General features: G+C 38.8%; 1 protein-coding gene across 1 annotated transcript in view; it reads left to right on the forward strand.

The window, feature by feature from the left end:
* The window catches only part of CFAP54 (cilia and flagella associated protein 54), a 317,030-nt gene that overhangs the window by 85,917 nt on the left and 211,939 nt on the right, over positions 1-19,174 (forward strand). The window contains exons 20-24 of the mRNA XM_066262086.1: positions 1,767-1,943; positions 6,382-6,474; positions 6,718-6,903; positions 12,353-12,489; positions 16,766-16,913. Of these exons, the coding sequence (XP_066118183.1) occupies positions 1,767-1,943; positions 6,382-6,474; positions 6,718-6,903; positions 12,353-12,489; positions 16,766-16,913 (741 nt within the window). The remainder of the gene's footprint in view (positions 1-1,766; positions 1,944-6,381; positions 6,475-6,717; positions 6,904-12,352; positions 12,490-16,765; positions 16,914-19,174) is intronic.

The raw sequence follows: 19,174 nt of genomic DNA on the forward strand, positions 1-19,174 counted from the left end.
CCTGGGGCAGAGGCCAAGGAGCCATCCCCAGCGCCCGAGCCATCTTTGCTCCAATGGAACCTTGGCTGTGGGAGGGGAAGAGAGAGACAGAGAGGAAGGAGAGGGTGGGGGTGGAGAAGCAAATGGGCGCTTCTCCTATGTGCCCTGGCCGGAATCAAACCCGGGTCCCCTGCACGCCAGGCCGATGCTCTACCGCTGAGCCAACCGGCCAGGTGTGTTATGAACATTTTAAGGACAATAAAATATGATAGTAGGCTCTAGCCGGTTGCTCAGTATATATATAGAGCATCGGCCCAGTGTATGGACATCCTGGGTTCAATTCCTGGTCAGGGCATATGGGAGAGTAACTATCTGCTTTTCTTCCTCTACCTGTCCCCCTTCTCTCCCTGTTTACCTCCCACAGCCAGTGGCTCAATTAGTTCGAGCCTCCACCCCAGGTACTAAGCGTAGCTTGGTTGGTCAGAATGTCAGCCTCAGGTACTAAAAATGCTTGATACTCGAGCACCAGCCCTAGATGGGGGTTGCTGGATGGATCTTGGTTGGGGAGCATGCAGGAGTCTGTCTTACTATCTCCCCTCCTCTCACATTAAAAAAAAATGATGGTAGGTATTCAGAGAGTTAGACTAAAAAATTAAATGTCTCATATTAATATATGATAATAATGATAAACATTTTAGACAAAAACATGACCCTCTTGCCTTACTTAATAACTATGCTCCATATGGTCCTGCTATACTCAAATATAAAGTGTGCCTTATTTAGTAGCTATTTTTTTCCTTCTGCAAATCATTCTGTGCTTGAAAGATATATATCATCAAGGCTCAAAGAACCTTGAACCTTGCTATGTATATATCAAGATAGTGTTGTTTACTAATCATTAGAGAAATGCAAATTAAAACCACAATGAGATATCACCTCACACCAGTCAGAATGGCGCTCATCAACAAAACAACACAGATTAAGTGCTGGCGAGGATGTGGAGAAAAGGGAACCCTTCTGCACTGCTGGTGGGAATGCAGACTGGTGCAGCCACTGTGGAAAACAGTATAAAGATTCCTCAAAAAATTAAAAATGGAACTGCCTTTTGACCCAGCTATCCCACTTTTAGGAATATACCCAAAGAACACCATAGCACTGTTTCAAAAGAAGAAATGCACCCCTATGTTTATGGCAGCATTGTTCACAATAGTGAAGATCTGGAAACTGCCCAAGTGTCCGTCAGTGGACAAGTAGATTAAAAAGCTTGGTACATATATACTATGGAGTACTACTCAGCCATAAGAAATGATGACATCGGATCATTTACAACAACATGGATGGACCTTGATAACATTATACTGAGCGAAATAAATAAATCAGAAAAAACTAAGAACTATATGATTCCATACATAGATGGGACATAAAAATGAGACTCAGAGACATGGACAAGAATGTGGGGGTTACAGGGGGGGGGAGGAGAAGAGGGGTATGGGAAGGGGAGGGGCACAAAGAAAACCAGTTAGGATGGAAGGTGATGGAAGACAATTGGACTTTGGGTGATGGGAATGCAGCATAATCAAATGTGAAAATAACCTGGAGATGTTTTCTCTGAATCTGTATACCCTGATTTATCAATGTCACCCCATTAAAATTAATAAAAAAAAGAAAAGAAAAAAAAGAATACAGTACTAAATAAAAAAAAGGATAGTGTTGTTTAACATTGCTACAAATATAAATGGAATTAAAGCTCTTGAAATGTATTTTGCTGTTTTTTCATTTTATTATAGGAAGCATATTCTTTAATCGAGAAGCTTGAACTAGAACAAAATACCCTATATTCATATCAGAAAAATGTGGAAAGTTCAAAAAGAAAGAAAAGCAGAATCCCTCCTCCACCTATCGTGCTGTCCCGAACTCACTGTTCGGTGACCTTGAAACCTGCTCCGTTTATTTCAGATGTTAAGGTATGTTGTTCATTTTGATCTTTATCTCAGGCAAATCAACATACGTACTTTTATGACTGTGATGATTGATACTTTCATTGCTTTTAGGACTTGACTAGTCTTATTTAGAAGCACTGAACACTGGAATTAGTTAACACTGATGTCTTAACTATACTTAGTTTCTTCATGATTTCTTTTTTTGTGCTATTTCCTTTTATGCTCCACATGACCTTGCTACGCTCAAATGTAAATCAAGGAGTAGCAATAGAGAATCATTTCTAAGTATCTTTGTCACCCTGACATAGTCATATGCTGGCATACTTGTATGATACTTGAAAAGAAGTTTCTCTTGGAGCCAATGATGGAGATGAGGAAATCTGGGAGGAATTTCAAGGTTCTTTCCGAAGTTTTTCCAAATAAATGAGGATTCTTTTAATGCAAACAAATGATAATTTCAGCCATGTTATGTCATAAGTTTTTATGTATTTATTAAAGAATGAGCTCTTTCTTCTGTTCCCAATGACTTGGAACCCAATCTGAATGTGACTGTAACTTGAGATTTAGTTTTCTTACAAGCATCTGGTTCTACTTAATTTATATTGTAAATATTACCTTTTCCTCTTTTGGGTGATCAACAACATACTCTTTGATGTTATATGGAAATGTAATCTTGTACTTTGATTCTCTTTAGGATGTTCCTCTTGAACTCACATGACTTGATGTCATGGAAAGGGCATGGGTTTTAAAGTCAGACAGAGGCAGGGTTAAAATTCTAGCTCACCCCTTACTAGCAGTAAGACCTTAGGAAATCTAAATATTCTTCCTGAGATATTTTATGTTTTCACTGTGCTTTCATTTGTAAAATATGTTTATTGTGAAAATTAAATGAGGTATTATATAATATAATATTCTTGGTATATTAACTGTTGTTTCTCCATGTCTTATATTAAACACATATAGTAAACTTTACTAAAACCAATTAATGATGTTATAGACTATGGTTACATGGCTTAATGATTTTTTAAAATAAATTTTGTCTAATGAGCATTGAGTATCTATTATCTATGAATTCTGTGTAAGGTAATTGTAGTATAAAAATAAACACCAATAAAATATGATTCTAGTCTTTGAGGAGCTTTAGACTGATGGTAGATGGACATTAGTGAGAAGCAATACCATCTTCACAATGTTTTATAATTGAGGGAATAAGAAATAACATCATCTTACCTGTGCTATTATGAATGCATTATTCCAATTGCTAGTAGTTTTAAAGTTCAACTTTGGATTTTTTTGGATCTTTTGAAAGAATAAGGGATCACTGATTTTGGAAATTTAGTGCAGAACTAAGACTGAATGATTTATGGAGTTTGTTTTTAAATGATATGATTTATTTAACCAAAATCTTATTTTGTATGTATTTCAAATTAGTGACTAGTTAAATTTATTTCATAATGCTTATAAGTAGAAAGAAATGAATTCCATATTTTACTTGTAGTTGCTGGATTTGACACTTATCACTGTATTAAGTTTATATATGTAATACATTAGTAGATCTGTATGCTCCTGGAAATCATTGCCTTCTGTAACCTACTGATTAGCACTAGGTGGTGCTATGGACTTAAATATGTTTTCTGGTTTGAGGATTCAGCCATCTTTGTTTTTATCAAAATCAGTTAAGGTATTTGTTTCATTAAAATCTGTTTTAATAGTTGAAAGTACTGATGTTATTTATAAACTTTTAATTCTAAAGTTAGTGATGACTTGTTTATGGTGTCAGTACTCATATGTAGATTCTAATCACACATTGTTCCTTGTAGTTACACAAACTGAGATATTTTCTTCTGTGGAACAAAATAGTATAAAGACTGCTAATACACGTACTTTTAGAGACTTTTACCCTTCAAATTCTGGTTGATAAATATAGTTTAATATAGAGCAGTCCAAGTCTTAAACATAGTCTTTCTGTCTTTTCTTTTTTCTCTATAAAATATAGTATTCTTTTTGAATAGGAGGTCAAGGAAAGTTAGTTTCTAATTTTGTGTGTGTGTGTGTGTGTGTGTGTGTGTGTGAGATTCATCTGATGTTTTTTCTTGTCATCTAGCTTCTCAGTTCCTTCAATGCTCTCTCTGTCCTTCAAGCTTTTGTGCCTTGTGTAGTGTTTTTTAACCACTTAGGAAATTTGTTTTGTAAACACATAGATTTGGCCACCTAAACCAGAAATTCTTCCTCACTAAGGCTATGCAAGCTTGGGTATATGTAATTTAAAAAAATGGTTGTTTCTGTACAAATAATTTTTAAAAAGTTATTCTTGGGGCATGGCCGAGTGGATCAGTGGATAGAGCCATGCCCCAGCCGTGCTGAGGTTGTGGGTTCAATCCCCAGTCAGGGCACAGGGCATATATGAGGTGCAACCAATGAGTGTACAATTGAGAGTGAAACACCTAGGTAGGTAAATGAGTTGATGCTTTTCTCTCCCTCCCTTTTATTTCCTCTCTCTCAAGTCAAGGGAAGAAATTTTTTTTAAAGTGATTCTGCTACATAGTCAGTGTTGAAAACTACTTGTATAAACAAGACACAATTAGAATTTTTCTATTGACCTAGAAGAGAGAGCAGGATAAGCTATAAGAGGCCTTTGTTTCTTGGAGACAATTACATTTCCCTTTTCATCCAGGTTCACTTGTAATTTTGGAGTTGAGATGTTGAGAAGGGGAATCTATGGGGAAAGGGGAATGCCGCAATGGCAATGATGACAGTACCTCTATCCCTAACCCCTGGACAGTGTGCCTCCTACTAATGCTAGTCCCTAGCTATCAACTTGCTCCCTTTCCTTATAGTGAGACTAGTTCATTACAATAAGAAATGTCCATTATTTTGACATCTTGACAGAAGGACCATTGTCTAAGCATTTAACTGTTTAAGTTTGGTTGTTTCCATAGAATATACATTTTGCTTTTGGTTTATGCCTATATTTAAGAATTATCAAAAGAATATTATGTTTTAGAAAACATATAAGCTAGAGGAAAACATTACCTATAATCTTACCATTTTATTACCCCAAATCTACCACCATTCCTATTTGGGAACATTTTCTTTCTTTTTTCTTTTTTTTTCTTTTCTGAAACTGGAAACCGGGAGAGACAGTCAGACAGACTCCCACATGCGCCTGACCGGGATCCACCTGGCACGCCCACCAGGGGCGACGCTCTGCCCACCAGGGGTCGATGCTCTGCCCCTGGGGGGGGGGGGTCGCTCTGCCGCAACCAGAGCCACTCTAGCGCCTGGGGCAGAGGCCAAGGAGCCATCCCCAGTGCCCGGGCCATCTTTGCTCCAATGGAGCCTTGGCTGCGGGAGGGGAAGAGAGAGACAGAGAGGAAGGAGGGGGAGGGGTGGAGAAGCAAATGGGCGCTTCTCCTATGTGCCCTGGCCGGGAATCGAACCCGGGTCCCCCGCATGCCAGGCCGAAGCTCTACCGCTGAGCCAACCGGCCAGGGCTGGGAACATTTTCTTCCAGGCTTTTTTTGTATGTATTTTTTATTTTAAATACTAAAATTTAGTATCTTACTTTTTTTTCCACTTAACTTTTTTGTCATGTATTATTAAATAAAATATGAAAATCATTTTAGTGTTGATCTTTTTTTTTCCCCTTCAAGATTAAGTCATTTTTGGAGTCAGTCCCTGCCACTATCTGACCTTGAGCAAGTTAGTAAACATCTCCGTAACTCCATTTACTGTAAAACAAAAGGGCGATATATTGTAATCCCATCTTATAGGGATGCTGTGAATATCAGAAAGCATATGTAAATTTTCCAACCATACTCAGCACAAGGGAACTGCTCAGTTAGTGGTAGTTGAAATAATTAATAATGAATATATTTTAGTCTTGTTAGTCTCAGGCAAACTAGTCCTATATTTGCCTTTAAAGAAATAAGATTAAACCTAAGTACTTTTATAAACTTTTTTATTTATTTTTATTTATTTTATTTTATTTTTTCATTTTTCTGAAGCTGGAAACAGGGAGAGACAGTCAGACAGACTCCCGCATGCGCCCGACCGGGATCCACCCGGCACGCCCACCAGGGGTGATGCTCTGCCCACCAGGGGGCAATGCTCTGCCCATCCTGGGCGTCGCCATGTTGCGACCAGAGCCACTCTAGCGCCTGGGGCAGAGGCCAAGGAGCCAACCCCAGCACCCGAGCCATCTTTGCTCCAATGGAGCCTCACTGTGGGAGGGGAAGAGAGAGACAGAGAGGAAAGCGTGGCGGAGGGGTGGAGAAGCAAATGGGCGCTTCTCCTGTGTGCCCTGGCCGGGAATCAAACCTGGTATAAACTTTGATATCATGTTTTAGAACTTGCTTAATGATGTTTTTATTTAGATAAGTATCTCTTTGCCACGTCCTGATAGAGGAAAGTGAATGCCTTGTTAGACAACAGATGCTTCACTTGTCTCTCTCCTCGGCAGGTGTCCTGGTACTGCATTCTGGGTTGCAAAGCAGAAGGAAGCTTTGGGAAAGCAAGGCTAAACAATAACCATCTCCCAAACTCAGGAGAGGCGGTATGTCAAATTAAAAACACCTCTAAATGTCAGGAAACCTTACCAAAAATCTCATTGAATGACAGTTTTTTTCCCTTAGGAAGTTATTATCATTTCATTAACTTTCTCTAATTTCAACTTGAGTATGACTAAAATCCTACAGTAAATGAAAAAGTTTTTTTTTTTAACCTGTAAGGTTTATTTAATTATATAAAGTCACATTGCTTTCATTTTCATACATAACTTGAAATATGTTTTTAACAGATACCAGCTGATGGTAAAAGCATTTTTGAAGTGAAAGGTTTAGAAACCAATGAAAAATATGTTTTTGCAATTGCTGCTTATTCTTCTAACGGGAAGCTTGTCGGTGATGCTGTTGGGGAGACAACGAAACCAATTCTGGTTTATCCCCCCCTTTCTGCTGTCACTGCTCGGATGTTGCTGACCCAGGTAGAAGAGATTTCTGCTTTTTTCTTTATGTATTTTTCTGTTGAGCAGTTACTGAGTAATTTCTGATGGAGAAAAAAAATCACAGCAGATATTCTAAAGCTCCTGTAATACATGTTCTCCGTTTTGCAATCTAGTCTCATAAAATAGGAATCATTCCTTCTCTTATCAGTGAGTTCGCTTTCAGTGATAACATATTTTCTGGATTATATATGTAATACATATTAAATTTAGAAACTTTGGAAAGTACTGAAATGCACAAAGGAAAAAAAAAAGAATATTATTTGTTATCCATTCATCCAGAGAAACAGTTCTTAAGCTGGAGTGATTTTGGCTTTTGGGGACATTGAACAGTAGCTAGAGACTGGCACAATTCTGGATTGTCACAATCTAGAGGGGTGCTACTGGGGTAAGGGTCAGGGATGCTGATAAGCACCCTACAAGGCAAAGGACAGGACCCTCACCCCCGTAACAAAGAATTATCCAGTTCAAAATATCAATAGTGCCAATGTTGAGAGATCCAGAGATGTCCTTTCATTTGTGTGTATGTGTATACATGCGTATACATACCTATGTGCATGCATTTATGTATATGTAATTTTAATCAGTTTACATATTATTTTATATTCTGAAATTTTCATTTACTATATAACTGACATTGCCATTCCATTTAATTATTCTTTTAAAACATAGTTTTTAACAGCTGCATGGAATTATCTGTCTATAAGATAGTTTATTTAGTCATTCTTTATTGTTGGACAAATTTAGATACTTTCCAGTTGCTATTATAAGCAAAGCCAGGATGCATATCTTTTTCTATAAATATTTGCTTGCATTCATGGTTACTTTCTTAGGATAAATTTATAGAAGTGAAATTTCTGGGTTAATAGAGATAGACAGACCTGAGTTTCAATTCGAGCTCCTTACATTGGCCATGTGATACTGATGATGGGGGCAAAAAACCTTCAGCTGTGAAGTTGGACTCATAATAGTAGCTACCTCCCAGAGCTATTATGAGTATTAAGTGGAGTTTCTTATGTCACATGTTTTACCAAAGCTCTTGTCACACAGTAGGCTCTTAATAAATATTTATATTATTGTTTTTAGTTATGGATATACTCATGAATTAACATTTTTGCTGAAATGATTACCCGACTTAAAACATATCACCAGTGGATAGGACACTAGGAAGAGTGACTCCTTGACCTAAGTCTCAAGCATCTTAATTTTAAGCCTATTATTGCCTGTAGAGCTGATGGCTATTCTAAATTTTATTACATTTCCATTGTGCTCTTTTTTTCTCTTAAGAGTTGATTAGTATTATAAGCTAAGATTTTTAGTGGCTTTTTATATGATCATATTTTTCAAAGAAAATTAAATAGAGAGAATTGCTTAGATTTGTCTAGCATTGGTTTAGCATGTCATATTGGCTCATGGTTTTTCAATGGTTTGATTTCTTTGAAATCTAATATATTTTCTAATCTGCAGAGATGGAGTTATTTCAAAATGAAGAATGGAATATTTCATCAAGGCCTAATTTTTCTCCAGGGAGTGGTTTGAGTCTTGGGCTTCATTTGGCAGAATTTTCATTGAAAGTTAATAAAACTAAGTCCTAGCTATACTGCTGGGAGAATGAGAAGTGTCAGAAAGCAATGACCTGTGTGTCTTTATTGATACTGTATTTGTAGTACTGCAGTTCACTTATGGCAGTTTATGAGTATTCTGGCTCACATTGATAAGTGGCTAAAGCAAAATTTTCTCACTTAGCAAATATCCTTAACTTACGAAAGTTTTAGGTTTTAGATTCTAACAAGAAAATATACTTTTCTCTCAGAATTGCAATCTTTTTTTTCTATGAGAGTGGTTGGTTGTTAGTTTCAGGATAATTCTGTTCTTTAAAAAATATTATAGATATCCTCATATTAAAATATGGAGAGATTTCACTAAATGCCTATTCACTTGGCTTAGGATTTTAAGTTGCACTTTTGCTCAACATTATTCTATAGACATTAATAAATTCAGGTGAATATTTACTAGGTTTTCCCTTAATATAGTATTTAGGCTGTCTGTAAAACTTCGTGATACCTCTTTATAAATGATATATTTTCTGTGAATGTTTTTCAGTTTCCCTCTCTTTATAGCCTCATTTCTTTTTATTCTTCACTTTTAAGTTGGGAATTATTAGATAATGTGATACAAAATGTAGAAAATTAGAAATCTGTGAGCTGAATTTTAGGATTTTAGGCAAATTTCTTTGTTTCCATTTCCCTATCTGTAAAATGGATATATGACAAAATGCCATACGCTGCTGCTTTATTGAACTATTAAATCACATAGTGAGTGGGCAGAGTGGCTGGTTGAGAAAAGGGAATGGGAAATATCATTTATTAAAAAAACTACTGGGTGACAGGCATTTAAAATTCATCATTCCCTTTATTACAATAACTCTATGAGGGGGCATTATCACTTTCATTTTATAGTTGAGGAGACTGAGATTAATGTAATTCTCCCTCTGTTCGTCTCAGTTAATTCCAGAAAAGGCATCTCAGGGAGGTCATCTACTCAAGATTACTTGGGTAGCAGGTGCTAAGCCTGACACTTGAACCAGCTCATTCCTTTCTACTGTTCTGTTCAGGTTCCAAGAAGTCACGTGTTCAACATCTAACCTGTACCTGGCTCTTCTAGAGCCTACGCCACTCCCATCTTCTCCCTGCCTGGGTCTGGTGCTGTTCAGCAGGTCTTGATGATCAGTGTTGGCAGTAGAATTGGATCCTGGGACATGAATGCTTTGTTAGTAATCACAGTGGTGGTAGGGGAAAGGGAGATATTTTTGCTACTTCATATATGAAGTCATTAAATTATTTAATAGAAGTTTGCCCTTTGTCTATGACCATTTAGATCATTAAAAAAAAAATCTACCAGGTTAAAAAAAAGATAGTTATCCCCATGTTTAAAGCTCTTTAAAAAGTTTTAACTTGTCTTTTCCCTCTCATCCTCTACCCTCTCATCCTCTAAGTAAATAACACTACTCTCTCTACTCCTGTACTTATTGATGAATTATTTATTCAGTGTCTTGTGCCAGGTTCTATGCTAGATACCATTTCTTCTTCATTTGAATTGTCTTTTTAAACTCAATCTCATTGCCACACCAATAACCCTTGTTTGGATAATTCCGACTTAAGGCTTCAGTTAAGACTTTGCGAGTGAGGGCAGCAGCCTGGCTTGGGGAGTGCACCCTGGGAGGGAGTGCACCCTGGGGAGGCTGCGGAGCTTGGGGAGTGCACCCTGGGAGGGAGTGCACCCTGGAGAGGCTGTGGAGTCCAGGCAGCCGAGGTCTTCAGACCTGTGGTTCTCTCTGTATGTCTGCCTTGTTTTTCATTCCCTAAAGATTGAGTTTCTTTTACCTCTCTATTTTTTGGAGGGAAAATGTCAGTTTCCTGATTTTTTATATATCTCTCAATTTCAGCTCTAAACAGAGACCAGTGAGCTGTCTCTTAATGTTGATTACCAAATTCCTGGGAAAGAGACTCTGGTTGGCCTGCCTTCTGTATTAAAGAGTCTGATTCCCCCATTTTTGATGTTTGACTACTGAGTTGGTTTTAAAACTCACCCCTCTTTTCTTTTAACCACACATTTCAGCAGGCTGATAAAGGGGTCTATGGGCTTTACCTTGTCTCTGGTGACAGCAGGACATCTACACCTCCCGGCTGGCAGGAACTTTCCTTGTTCCTAATGCCCAGCCGCTAATCAAGGCCCAGCCTATTCCTTCTGCTTTGGCCAAGCCAGCCAGACCTGTTTGTGCCTCTCAAACTCTCCCTGGGATTCTCTTGTGTGAATAATACATTTTCTCTCAAGTTCTCCAAGTGTGCCTAGGTCATCAGCCTTGACATCAGAACCAAACTGAGGGGGGAAGCACCCATCTTGCTTTGAAGAGGGGGCTGTCAACAGCTAGCTTAAGTCAGGCACTCACTCTGGGCTACTCTAGTATGTCATAGTATGGTACAACCTCTTGGTTTCCTCTTCTGTTGGTAGAGGGAACTTATTAAGAAAAGATGCATTCAACACATTATTTAATTCATTTAACACATTATTATTGAGTGCTTGCTCTGTGCCAGGCATTGCTCTAGGCTAGTGATTTAGATCTTGAGCATGCAGCAGAATGGCCTGGAGTGCTAGTTAAACCCATTGCTGGGTCCTACCACCAGGGTGATGATTATCTAGTCTGGGTGGGACCTGAGAATTCTGCATTTCTAACAAGTTTCTTGCTGATGCTGTCTTTCCAGTCTCTCCTAACTGCACTGTGGTGATTTCCACTATTGTATCTTAATCAGATTCTGTCTAAGCTATGCCCATCTGAATCTTACCTCTTCTTAGGGTTCAGCCCAAGCCCTGCTTCCTCCTTGAAGTCTTTATTTCTTCTGTCCTAAGCCTCCACAGTTATTATGTTATTCTTTGTATTTTCTGTGATTCCATGTGTTTTATGTCTGTAACTTGATTACAGTTTTACAGTTTCATGGAATATGAGATTATTTTAAGCTTTCAAATGATCTTTATGGTGCTTAGTACACAGTAGAAGCTTCATAAAAATTTATTGCTTGGTTGATTTTGAGTGCTGATGTGGCAGACTTAAAACGTTTTGGTTCCGTCAATCTCTAGAGTAGAATGTAATCAAGCACCATGTCATTTACATACTTAATTCAATGAATTTATTTATATTTTATGTTTTACCTGCTTGCATTAAGGATTCAAAACAGCATATAACTTGTGGTAAGATTTCATATTGTTATACATATTAAAATAGAATGATTTTTAGATATATCTTTAAAGAAATTTATTCTACCAAAAGAAATGGGTAAGTTGATGATATTTTTTTCTTCTGAACTTCAAGGAATTACCAGTAAAATCAGTTATTTTGCCTAATGTTGAACAGGTCAAACTTAAAATGGATCCTGGCTTCTTGGAACGTCTCCATTTTATTCTTCACTCTTTTCATTTGTGAACCCTTTGTTGCACAAAAGCTCCAAAAGTGTCAGTCAGAACCAGAAGAGAATGAAGTATATTTTATATTTTGGGTTTGGGAAATCTGATTGTTTCTCTTGGAACAGATTGTTCATTATAACAGTGTCTATAATAAATGGAGCGCACTGCCAAGATAGAAGGAAACGAAATTAATTTGGCTCAGATGTGATCTTTGTTCTGCTTATGAGAATTTGAAACATCCTTACAGAGTTTCAAATTTCCATGCAATTTAAAAATAAAAGAGATTTCAAGATGCGTCTGTCTCCCTGGCTAGTGGCCGTCATTACCTTACTGTGGCATTGTAGAACAGAGTAGCAAATGGGAATCACTGTATGTGAAATTAGTGTGTGATAGGACCTTCTCAGAATTCTAGTTTGAAATGTACATTTCACAAATGCCACTATTGCATAAAATAATGTGCTTTCTGTTGTAGGTGGCCTATCAGATTGGTAACTATGAGCTGGCTAAGAAAGTTTTCTCACCAGTCTGGGATTATTTTGTTGCTTCACCACCTCACAATGAACAGTCTGTTACTTGTTTAAGCAACGTAATGACTATTACACAGAGAAGGTAATTAGAAATATTTATTTAAAATATTATTTGCTTTTTGACATGAAATGTTGGGTGTGAAGCCTAGAATTAATTTATTTTCAATTCCATGTTAAAATGGTCCCTATAAAACTGTGTCCAATTAGTTTTTAATAAGCATGTACATCTCAAGATCTTGAATCCCTGTTAGAAACTTCTTTGCTAGAAGTCAGAAAAAGCACTGCAGGCACATGGATACATTCAGAATATGTTAATGGAAGTTATAAAAAAATAGCAAACACTAACCAAGATAATTTCAGATATACTATAAAACACAAATATAATTAGGAGTTTTTGTAACAGAGAAAGGTCAGATTCAGGTTAAAGTCAAGGTTTGATGGGTGGATAGACTAGTAGGGTAAAAAGGCTTTCGGTTGCATAAAAACAATCCCAGGATTAGCCTATCAGCAACTAGATGTAGTCCAGTAGAAGCTATATATAAAACCACAGGCCATCCTTTGCCTTACTGCCATTTTCTTTTAAAAGAACAAAGTTTAAGAGCAGCTTAAGAAATGAGCTTTGAGCCTGACCAGGCGGTGGCGCAGTGGATAGAGCGTTGGACTAGGATTCCAAGGACCCAGGTTCGAGACCCCGAGGTCGCCAGCTTGAGCGCGGGCTCATCTGGGTTGAGCAAGAGCCCACCAGCTTGAACCCAAGGTTGCTGGCTCCAGCAAGGGGTTGCTCGGTCTGCTGGAGGCCTACGGTCAAGGCACATATGAGAAAGCAATCAATGAACAACTAAGGTGTTGCAATGCGCAATGAAAAGCTAATGATTGATGCTTCTCATCTCTCTCCGTTCCTGTCTGTCTGTCCCTATCTATCCCTCTCTCTGAGTCACTCTTTGTCTCTGTAAAAAATAAATAAATAAAAAACCTTAAAAAAAAAAAAGAAATGAGCTTTGGTGTTGTGATTTTGAGCTGTCTTAACAAGTTCAAACACAACAACAATCTCCTTCACCTACTTGTTAATGCCTTGAAATTTCTTTATTAAGGAGACAGAACTCTTTATACCTCAATCAAAGAGAATGAGCTTAAAATGCAAATGCTGGAGTTGAATAAAGGCTTTGGTAATGCTTATTCACATTTAGCTATAACTACATTTAATTTAAAAATGTTGACTTAGCATTTATTATGTACAAGGATGCTAGGTGCTATGAAAGATGGGATGGAGAGGCATTTTAGAGGAGAAAGAGACAGGACTTGGAATATCTATGTAACTTGTGAGGACAAGAGAGAGGAAGTTAACTGGGATTTTCAGGATTACCTGACTGGGAAGCCTATCCATTTACTAAGGGAACATGACAGGTTGAACAAGTTTTTGAAGAAAGATAATGAATTTGGTTGGAAATATATATATATATTTTTGATTGGAAATATTTTGCATTTAGTTTTCCAGCAGGGCACCTTTGTAGATATGAGATATCCAGTAGATATTTGGATAGTTAGTGTTGATGTCTTCAGGAGAGTGGTGAAAGCTAGAGACTCAGATTTAGAAATGGTTCATGGAGATCATCATTGAAATTTGGACTATGAGTGATACCTCCCAGGGATGGTTGTTTAGCAGGAAAGATAGAAGTTTGGAATTCAAATCCTGGGTATGTTTACAATTAAGAGACAGAAGCAGAGATGGAACCAAGGAAGGCTACTTACTGTAAGGGAGCAGTCCAGGCCTGCCCTGTGGTGGCGCAGTGGATGAAGCATTGACCTGGAACACTGAAGTTGCTGGTTCAAAACCCTGGGCTTGCCTGGTCAAGGCATATATGGGAGTTGATGCTTCCTGCTCCCCCCGCCCCCATTCTCTCTCTTTCTTTCTCTTTCTTTCTCTTCTCTCGCTCTAGAAATGAATAAATAAAAAATATTTAAAAAAAAAAAAAGGAAGAAGAAAAATAAGGAGCAGTCCAGGAGGTGACAGTGTGGGAAAGTGGACTCCCAAGGGCAGTAGGTGTAGCACCAAGGAGGAGTGTCCAGCAGTGTTGAAGGCTAGTGCAGGGTCCAGTGGAGCAGCTGCTCAATGGAATGCTGTGAGTAGGGTGTAAACTAAGAAGAGGTCTTTAATTTTTTTTTTTTGACAGAGATAGAGTCAGAGAGAGGGACACAGAGGGACAGACAGACAGGATGGGAGAGAGGTGAGAAGCATCAACTCTTCATTGCGGCACCTTAGTTGTTCACTGATTGCTTTCTCATATGTGCCTTGACCAGGGGGCTACAGCAGAGCGAGTGACTCCTTGCTCAAGCCGGCGACTCTGTGCTCAAGCTGTTGAGCCCATGCTCAAGCCGGATGAGCCTGCATTCAAACCGGCAACCTTGGATTTCAGACCTTGGTCTTCTGCCTCCCAGTCTGATGCTCTATTCACTGTGCCACTGCCTGGTCAGGTGTGAAGAGGCCTTTAGAGTTGGCAATTAGAAGGCCACTGTTGAGGTCTAGAGAGTCATTTTTGTTCTATGATAGGACACGAACATTTTGCAATTGGCTAAGGAATGAATGAAAATGGATAGTTATAATAAGCAGACTACTCATATAAAGTTTGGTGGCAAAGAGAAGAGGAAAGTGGGTAGACGCTTGAGGGGAAAGGCAGCTTAAGGGAAGAATTTTGGAGGGTAGAGGGAAGGAAGCCAACCGAAAAGGAGAGACTGAGGATCCAAGGGGACGTAGATGATGATGACAATGTAGGAGAACCAGGAGGATTTAAGAGCACATGGGGTGAAGAACAGTGAATTTTGAATATGTGTGTGCGAATGTGACTAAGGCAACATCAGGGAGAAACAGATGTGTTGATGAGAAGCACAAATGACTCAGGTGATGTCACATAACATGTATTGTAGTAGAGCCCAGTTTCTTGTGTCTAAGGGCAACTTTTGATCCATCAGTATATCACAGGTCTAGAATAGTGTCTTGTACACAGTAGGTGTTCAAAACATGATCGTTTGAATGAGAAGAATAATAAGTGAGTCTGATCAGGCAGTGGTGCAGTGGATAGAGCATTGGACTGGGATGCGGAGGACCCAGGTTCAAGACCCTGAGATCACCAGCTTGAGCGCAGGCTCATCTTGAGGCAAAAAGCTCACCATCTTGGCTTGAGCAAGGGGTTACTCGGTCTGCTGTGCCCCCCCCCCCCGTCAAGACACATATGAGAAAGCAATCAATGAACAACTAAAGTGCCACAACGAAAAACTGATGATTGATGCTTCTTATCTCTTCATTTCTGTCTGTCTGTTCCTACCTATCCCTCTCTCTGACAATGTCTCTGAAAATAAAAAAAGAATAAATAAGTGAATAGCTGACTGAGCATTGTGGCAGGGGTAGAAAAAATGGGTAGTGACATCAATACAAGGTCAGGCACATTGATTATTGCATACAATAGGTAGTGCAGAATCTAAAGTGCTAGAGAGGTCACTATTGAAATGATGACCAGAGTCTGAGCTGAGTAGGGAAGGAAATGGAGCCAGGAGGGAGTAATAGCCTGTACTTTCTGCACATGTCAAGGTTCTGACGGTCCACACGAGGACAAAGAGAGTGGGAGAACTAAATTCTCCTGGCAAAGGTAATTTTTATGTTTATATATGGTGGTAAAACATAATCTTTAGGTGTGTATTGCTAATGTTAGATTCTCTTGTTTTATAGGAATAGGGCACATGGAGAGTAAATGGACCTGAAGCTTAGAAGGGAGGGTTGTCACCAAGCAGGGCAAAGGGTAATGAATGGAATACTGGAAACAAAGAACGATTGTAGATTTCCCAGTTTTTCCAATGGTTGGCACTGTTGACTGCAACTTAGAAAAGATAATTAGAAAAAACCTAGAAGTTATTAAGACCCTTCCTCTTTACCTCCTTCCCCTTTCTCTCTCAGTCTCTCTCAATCTCTCTCTCCCTCTCCATGGCTGATTCTGCTATCAATGATCCTCATTTTTAGAAAAGTTCATTAATTATTGGTGTATTTTCTAAACTTCTGAATATCTAAAGTGATTTCATTATATTGTTAAAAGGAACCTTATAGATTAGTACCAGAAAGCTTTGACAATAGTTATTTTTATGTTTCTATGACATATCAGCAACTTGATTTTCTTAGTTGTGAAGTTGTTAAGGATAGTCTTTAATTTGAATTTAAACACTATATAAGAGTAGCTGTTCCACATTTTTTTTTGCGCTGCTGTCTTGATATCATGATGTGGATACTAAGAACAAATCAATCTAAAAAGGCAAGTGCACATGCTAAATCACTTTATGTTTAAAGTTATAACATCATTTATTTCCTTTTGCAGGTTGCATTCAGATATTTTGGCAGAGACTTCTTCAATCCTCCTATACCTTTTCCTTAGAAATATTTTTGTAACAAGTGACATTAAAATTAAAGAGGAAAATCTTTTCTGTGATAATATCAAAGGCAATGAGATTTTCCCCTCTCAACAAGTAAGTGAATTAAAATGATTAAAAATGTGCCAATTTCCCTTTATTTATTTCTTGATGTTTCTTTTTTTTTGTTTCTTTCTTGATGTTTCAACTTCATGTTTTTTTGGGAATGCAGAGCCTGGCTTATGAAAGGACTGAGGAGCCACTGCTGATTGTGCTGGTTCACTTGATATTCCATGTAATTCCATCAACTCACAGCCCTGAGTTCATTGTTTTTTCAATTTATTGTTTTTTCCCCTATACAAAAGTAGTATAAATTTTAAACACTCAAAAATATATAATATATAAAGTGATGCCCATTGTAGTCCTATTGCCCTTAAAAACACTACATTTTTGTTTCATATGATTTCTCCAATTAAAAACTGCATAAACAAATCTATTATTATATTATTATTTATAAAAATGGAATCATGCTATATTTGCAGTTCTGTACCTTGATTTTTTAAACATTTTTATAATATATCTTGGACATTTTTTTTTTTGTATTTTTTTGAAGTTAGAAACGGGGAGGCAGTCAGACAGACTCCCGCATGCGCCCGACCGGGATCCACCCGGCATGCCCACCAGGGGGCAATGCTCTGCCCATCTGGGGCATTGCTCTGTTGCATCCAGAGCCATTCTAGTGCCTGAGGCAGAGGCCACAGAGCCATCCTCAGTGCCCGGGCCAACTTTGCTCCAAATGGAGCCTTGGCTGCGGGAGGAGAAGAGAGAGACAGAGAGGAGGGAGAGGGGGAGGGGAGGAGAAGCAGATGAGTGCTTCTCCTGTGTGCCCTGGCCGGGAATTGAACCCGGGACTCCAACTGGCCAGGGCTTCTTGGACATATTTTTATGCTGGTACATATCAGTTACCAATTTCTTTCTTTTTTTTTTTTTTTTTTTTGTATTTTTCTGAAGCTAGGAACGGGGAGAGACAGACAGACTCCCGCATGCGCCCGACTGGGATCCACCCGGCACGCCCATCAGGGGGCGATGCTCTGCCCATCAGGGGGCGATGCTCTGCCCCTCCGGGGCGTCACTCTGTCACGACCAGAGCCACTCTAGCGCCTGGGGCAGAGGTCAAGGAGCCATCCCCAGCGCCCGGGCCATCTTTGCTCCAATGGAGCCTCGGCTGCGGGAGGGGAAGAGAGAGAGAGGAAGGAGAAGGGGAGGGGTGGAGAAGCAAATGGGTGCTTCTCCTATGTGCCCTGGCCAGGAATTGAACCTGGGGCCTCTGCACACCAGGCCGACGCTCTACCACTGAGCCAACTGGCCAGGGCCATTTACCAATTTCTTTTTAATGATAATATTGCATTTCTGTACAGAAGCGGGAAGTTAAACCTATCTCCTATTGCTAGACTCTCAGGGTTATTATAAACATTGCTCTGTGTATATTTATAGCCTTATAATACTCTTTTTTTTTTTTTTTTTAACAGAGACAGAGAGAGAGTCAGAGTGAGGGATAGACAGGGACAGACAGACTGGAACGGAGAGATGAGAAGCATCAATCATTAGTTTTTCATTGCACATTGTGACACCTTAGTTGTTCATTGATTGCTTTCTCATATGTGCCTTGACCGCGGGCCTTCAGCAGACCGAGTAGCCCCTTGCTCAAGCCAGTGACCTTGGGTCCAAGCTGGCGAGCTTTTTGCTCAAGCCAGATGAGCCCGCACTCAAACTGGCAACCTCGGGGTCTCAAACCTGGGTCTTCCGCATCCCAGTCTGATGCTTTATCCACTGCGCCACCGCCTGGTCAGGCCCTTATAATACTCTTGATTTTAATAATAATCTTACATTTTTTTCCTTTTAGATTGATGTTACTCTTTTATCCCTTTTCCTCTTTATTCACCTTAGATATATGGAGGCTTTTGCCAATTATTTTTCTTTTAGATTTTTGCAGTTGCTTTTTCCTACCCATCCTTTTATTTTGTTAGTTAACCAATAAATTGTTACATGAGCCTGTGCTGGTTTCTGTGAATATTAAAGTGAAAAAAAACATGACTCTTTGCCTAAGACAAGTCCACAGTCTTGTATAGTCCAAGCACTCTCAACTATCAATCTATTCCTACTACATTGCATACAATTTCTTTTTTCAGCAACAGTTTGCTGTACGGGAATTTCTGGTTGCCCCTCATCCTTTCTTTCTTTGTACAAAATCTTGTATGTATATTCATAGAAAAATAATGAGATCTTTCTCAGGAAAAGGGAAGGAGGAGTAAGGTAATGTTCTTATTCTTTTTAGGTATCATTTAATCACAAAATCCTATCTTTACATTTTACTATCA

The sequence above is a fragment of the Saccopteryx bilineata genome, chromosome 1 (genome assembly GCF_036850765.1).
Source record: "Saccopteryx bilineata isolate mSacBil1 chromosome 1, mSacBil1_pri_phased_curated, whole genome shotgun sequence".
NCBI lineage: Eukaryota > Metazoa > Chordata > Mammalia > Chiroptera > Emballonuridae > Saccopteryx > Saccopteryx bilineata.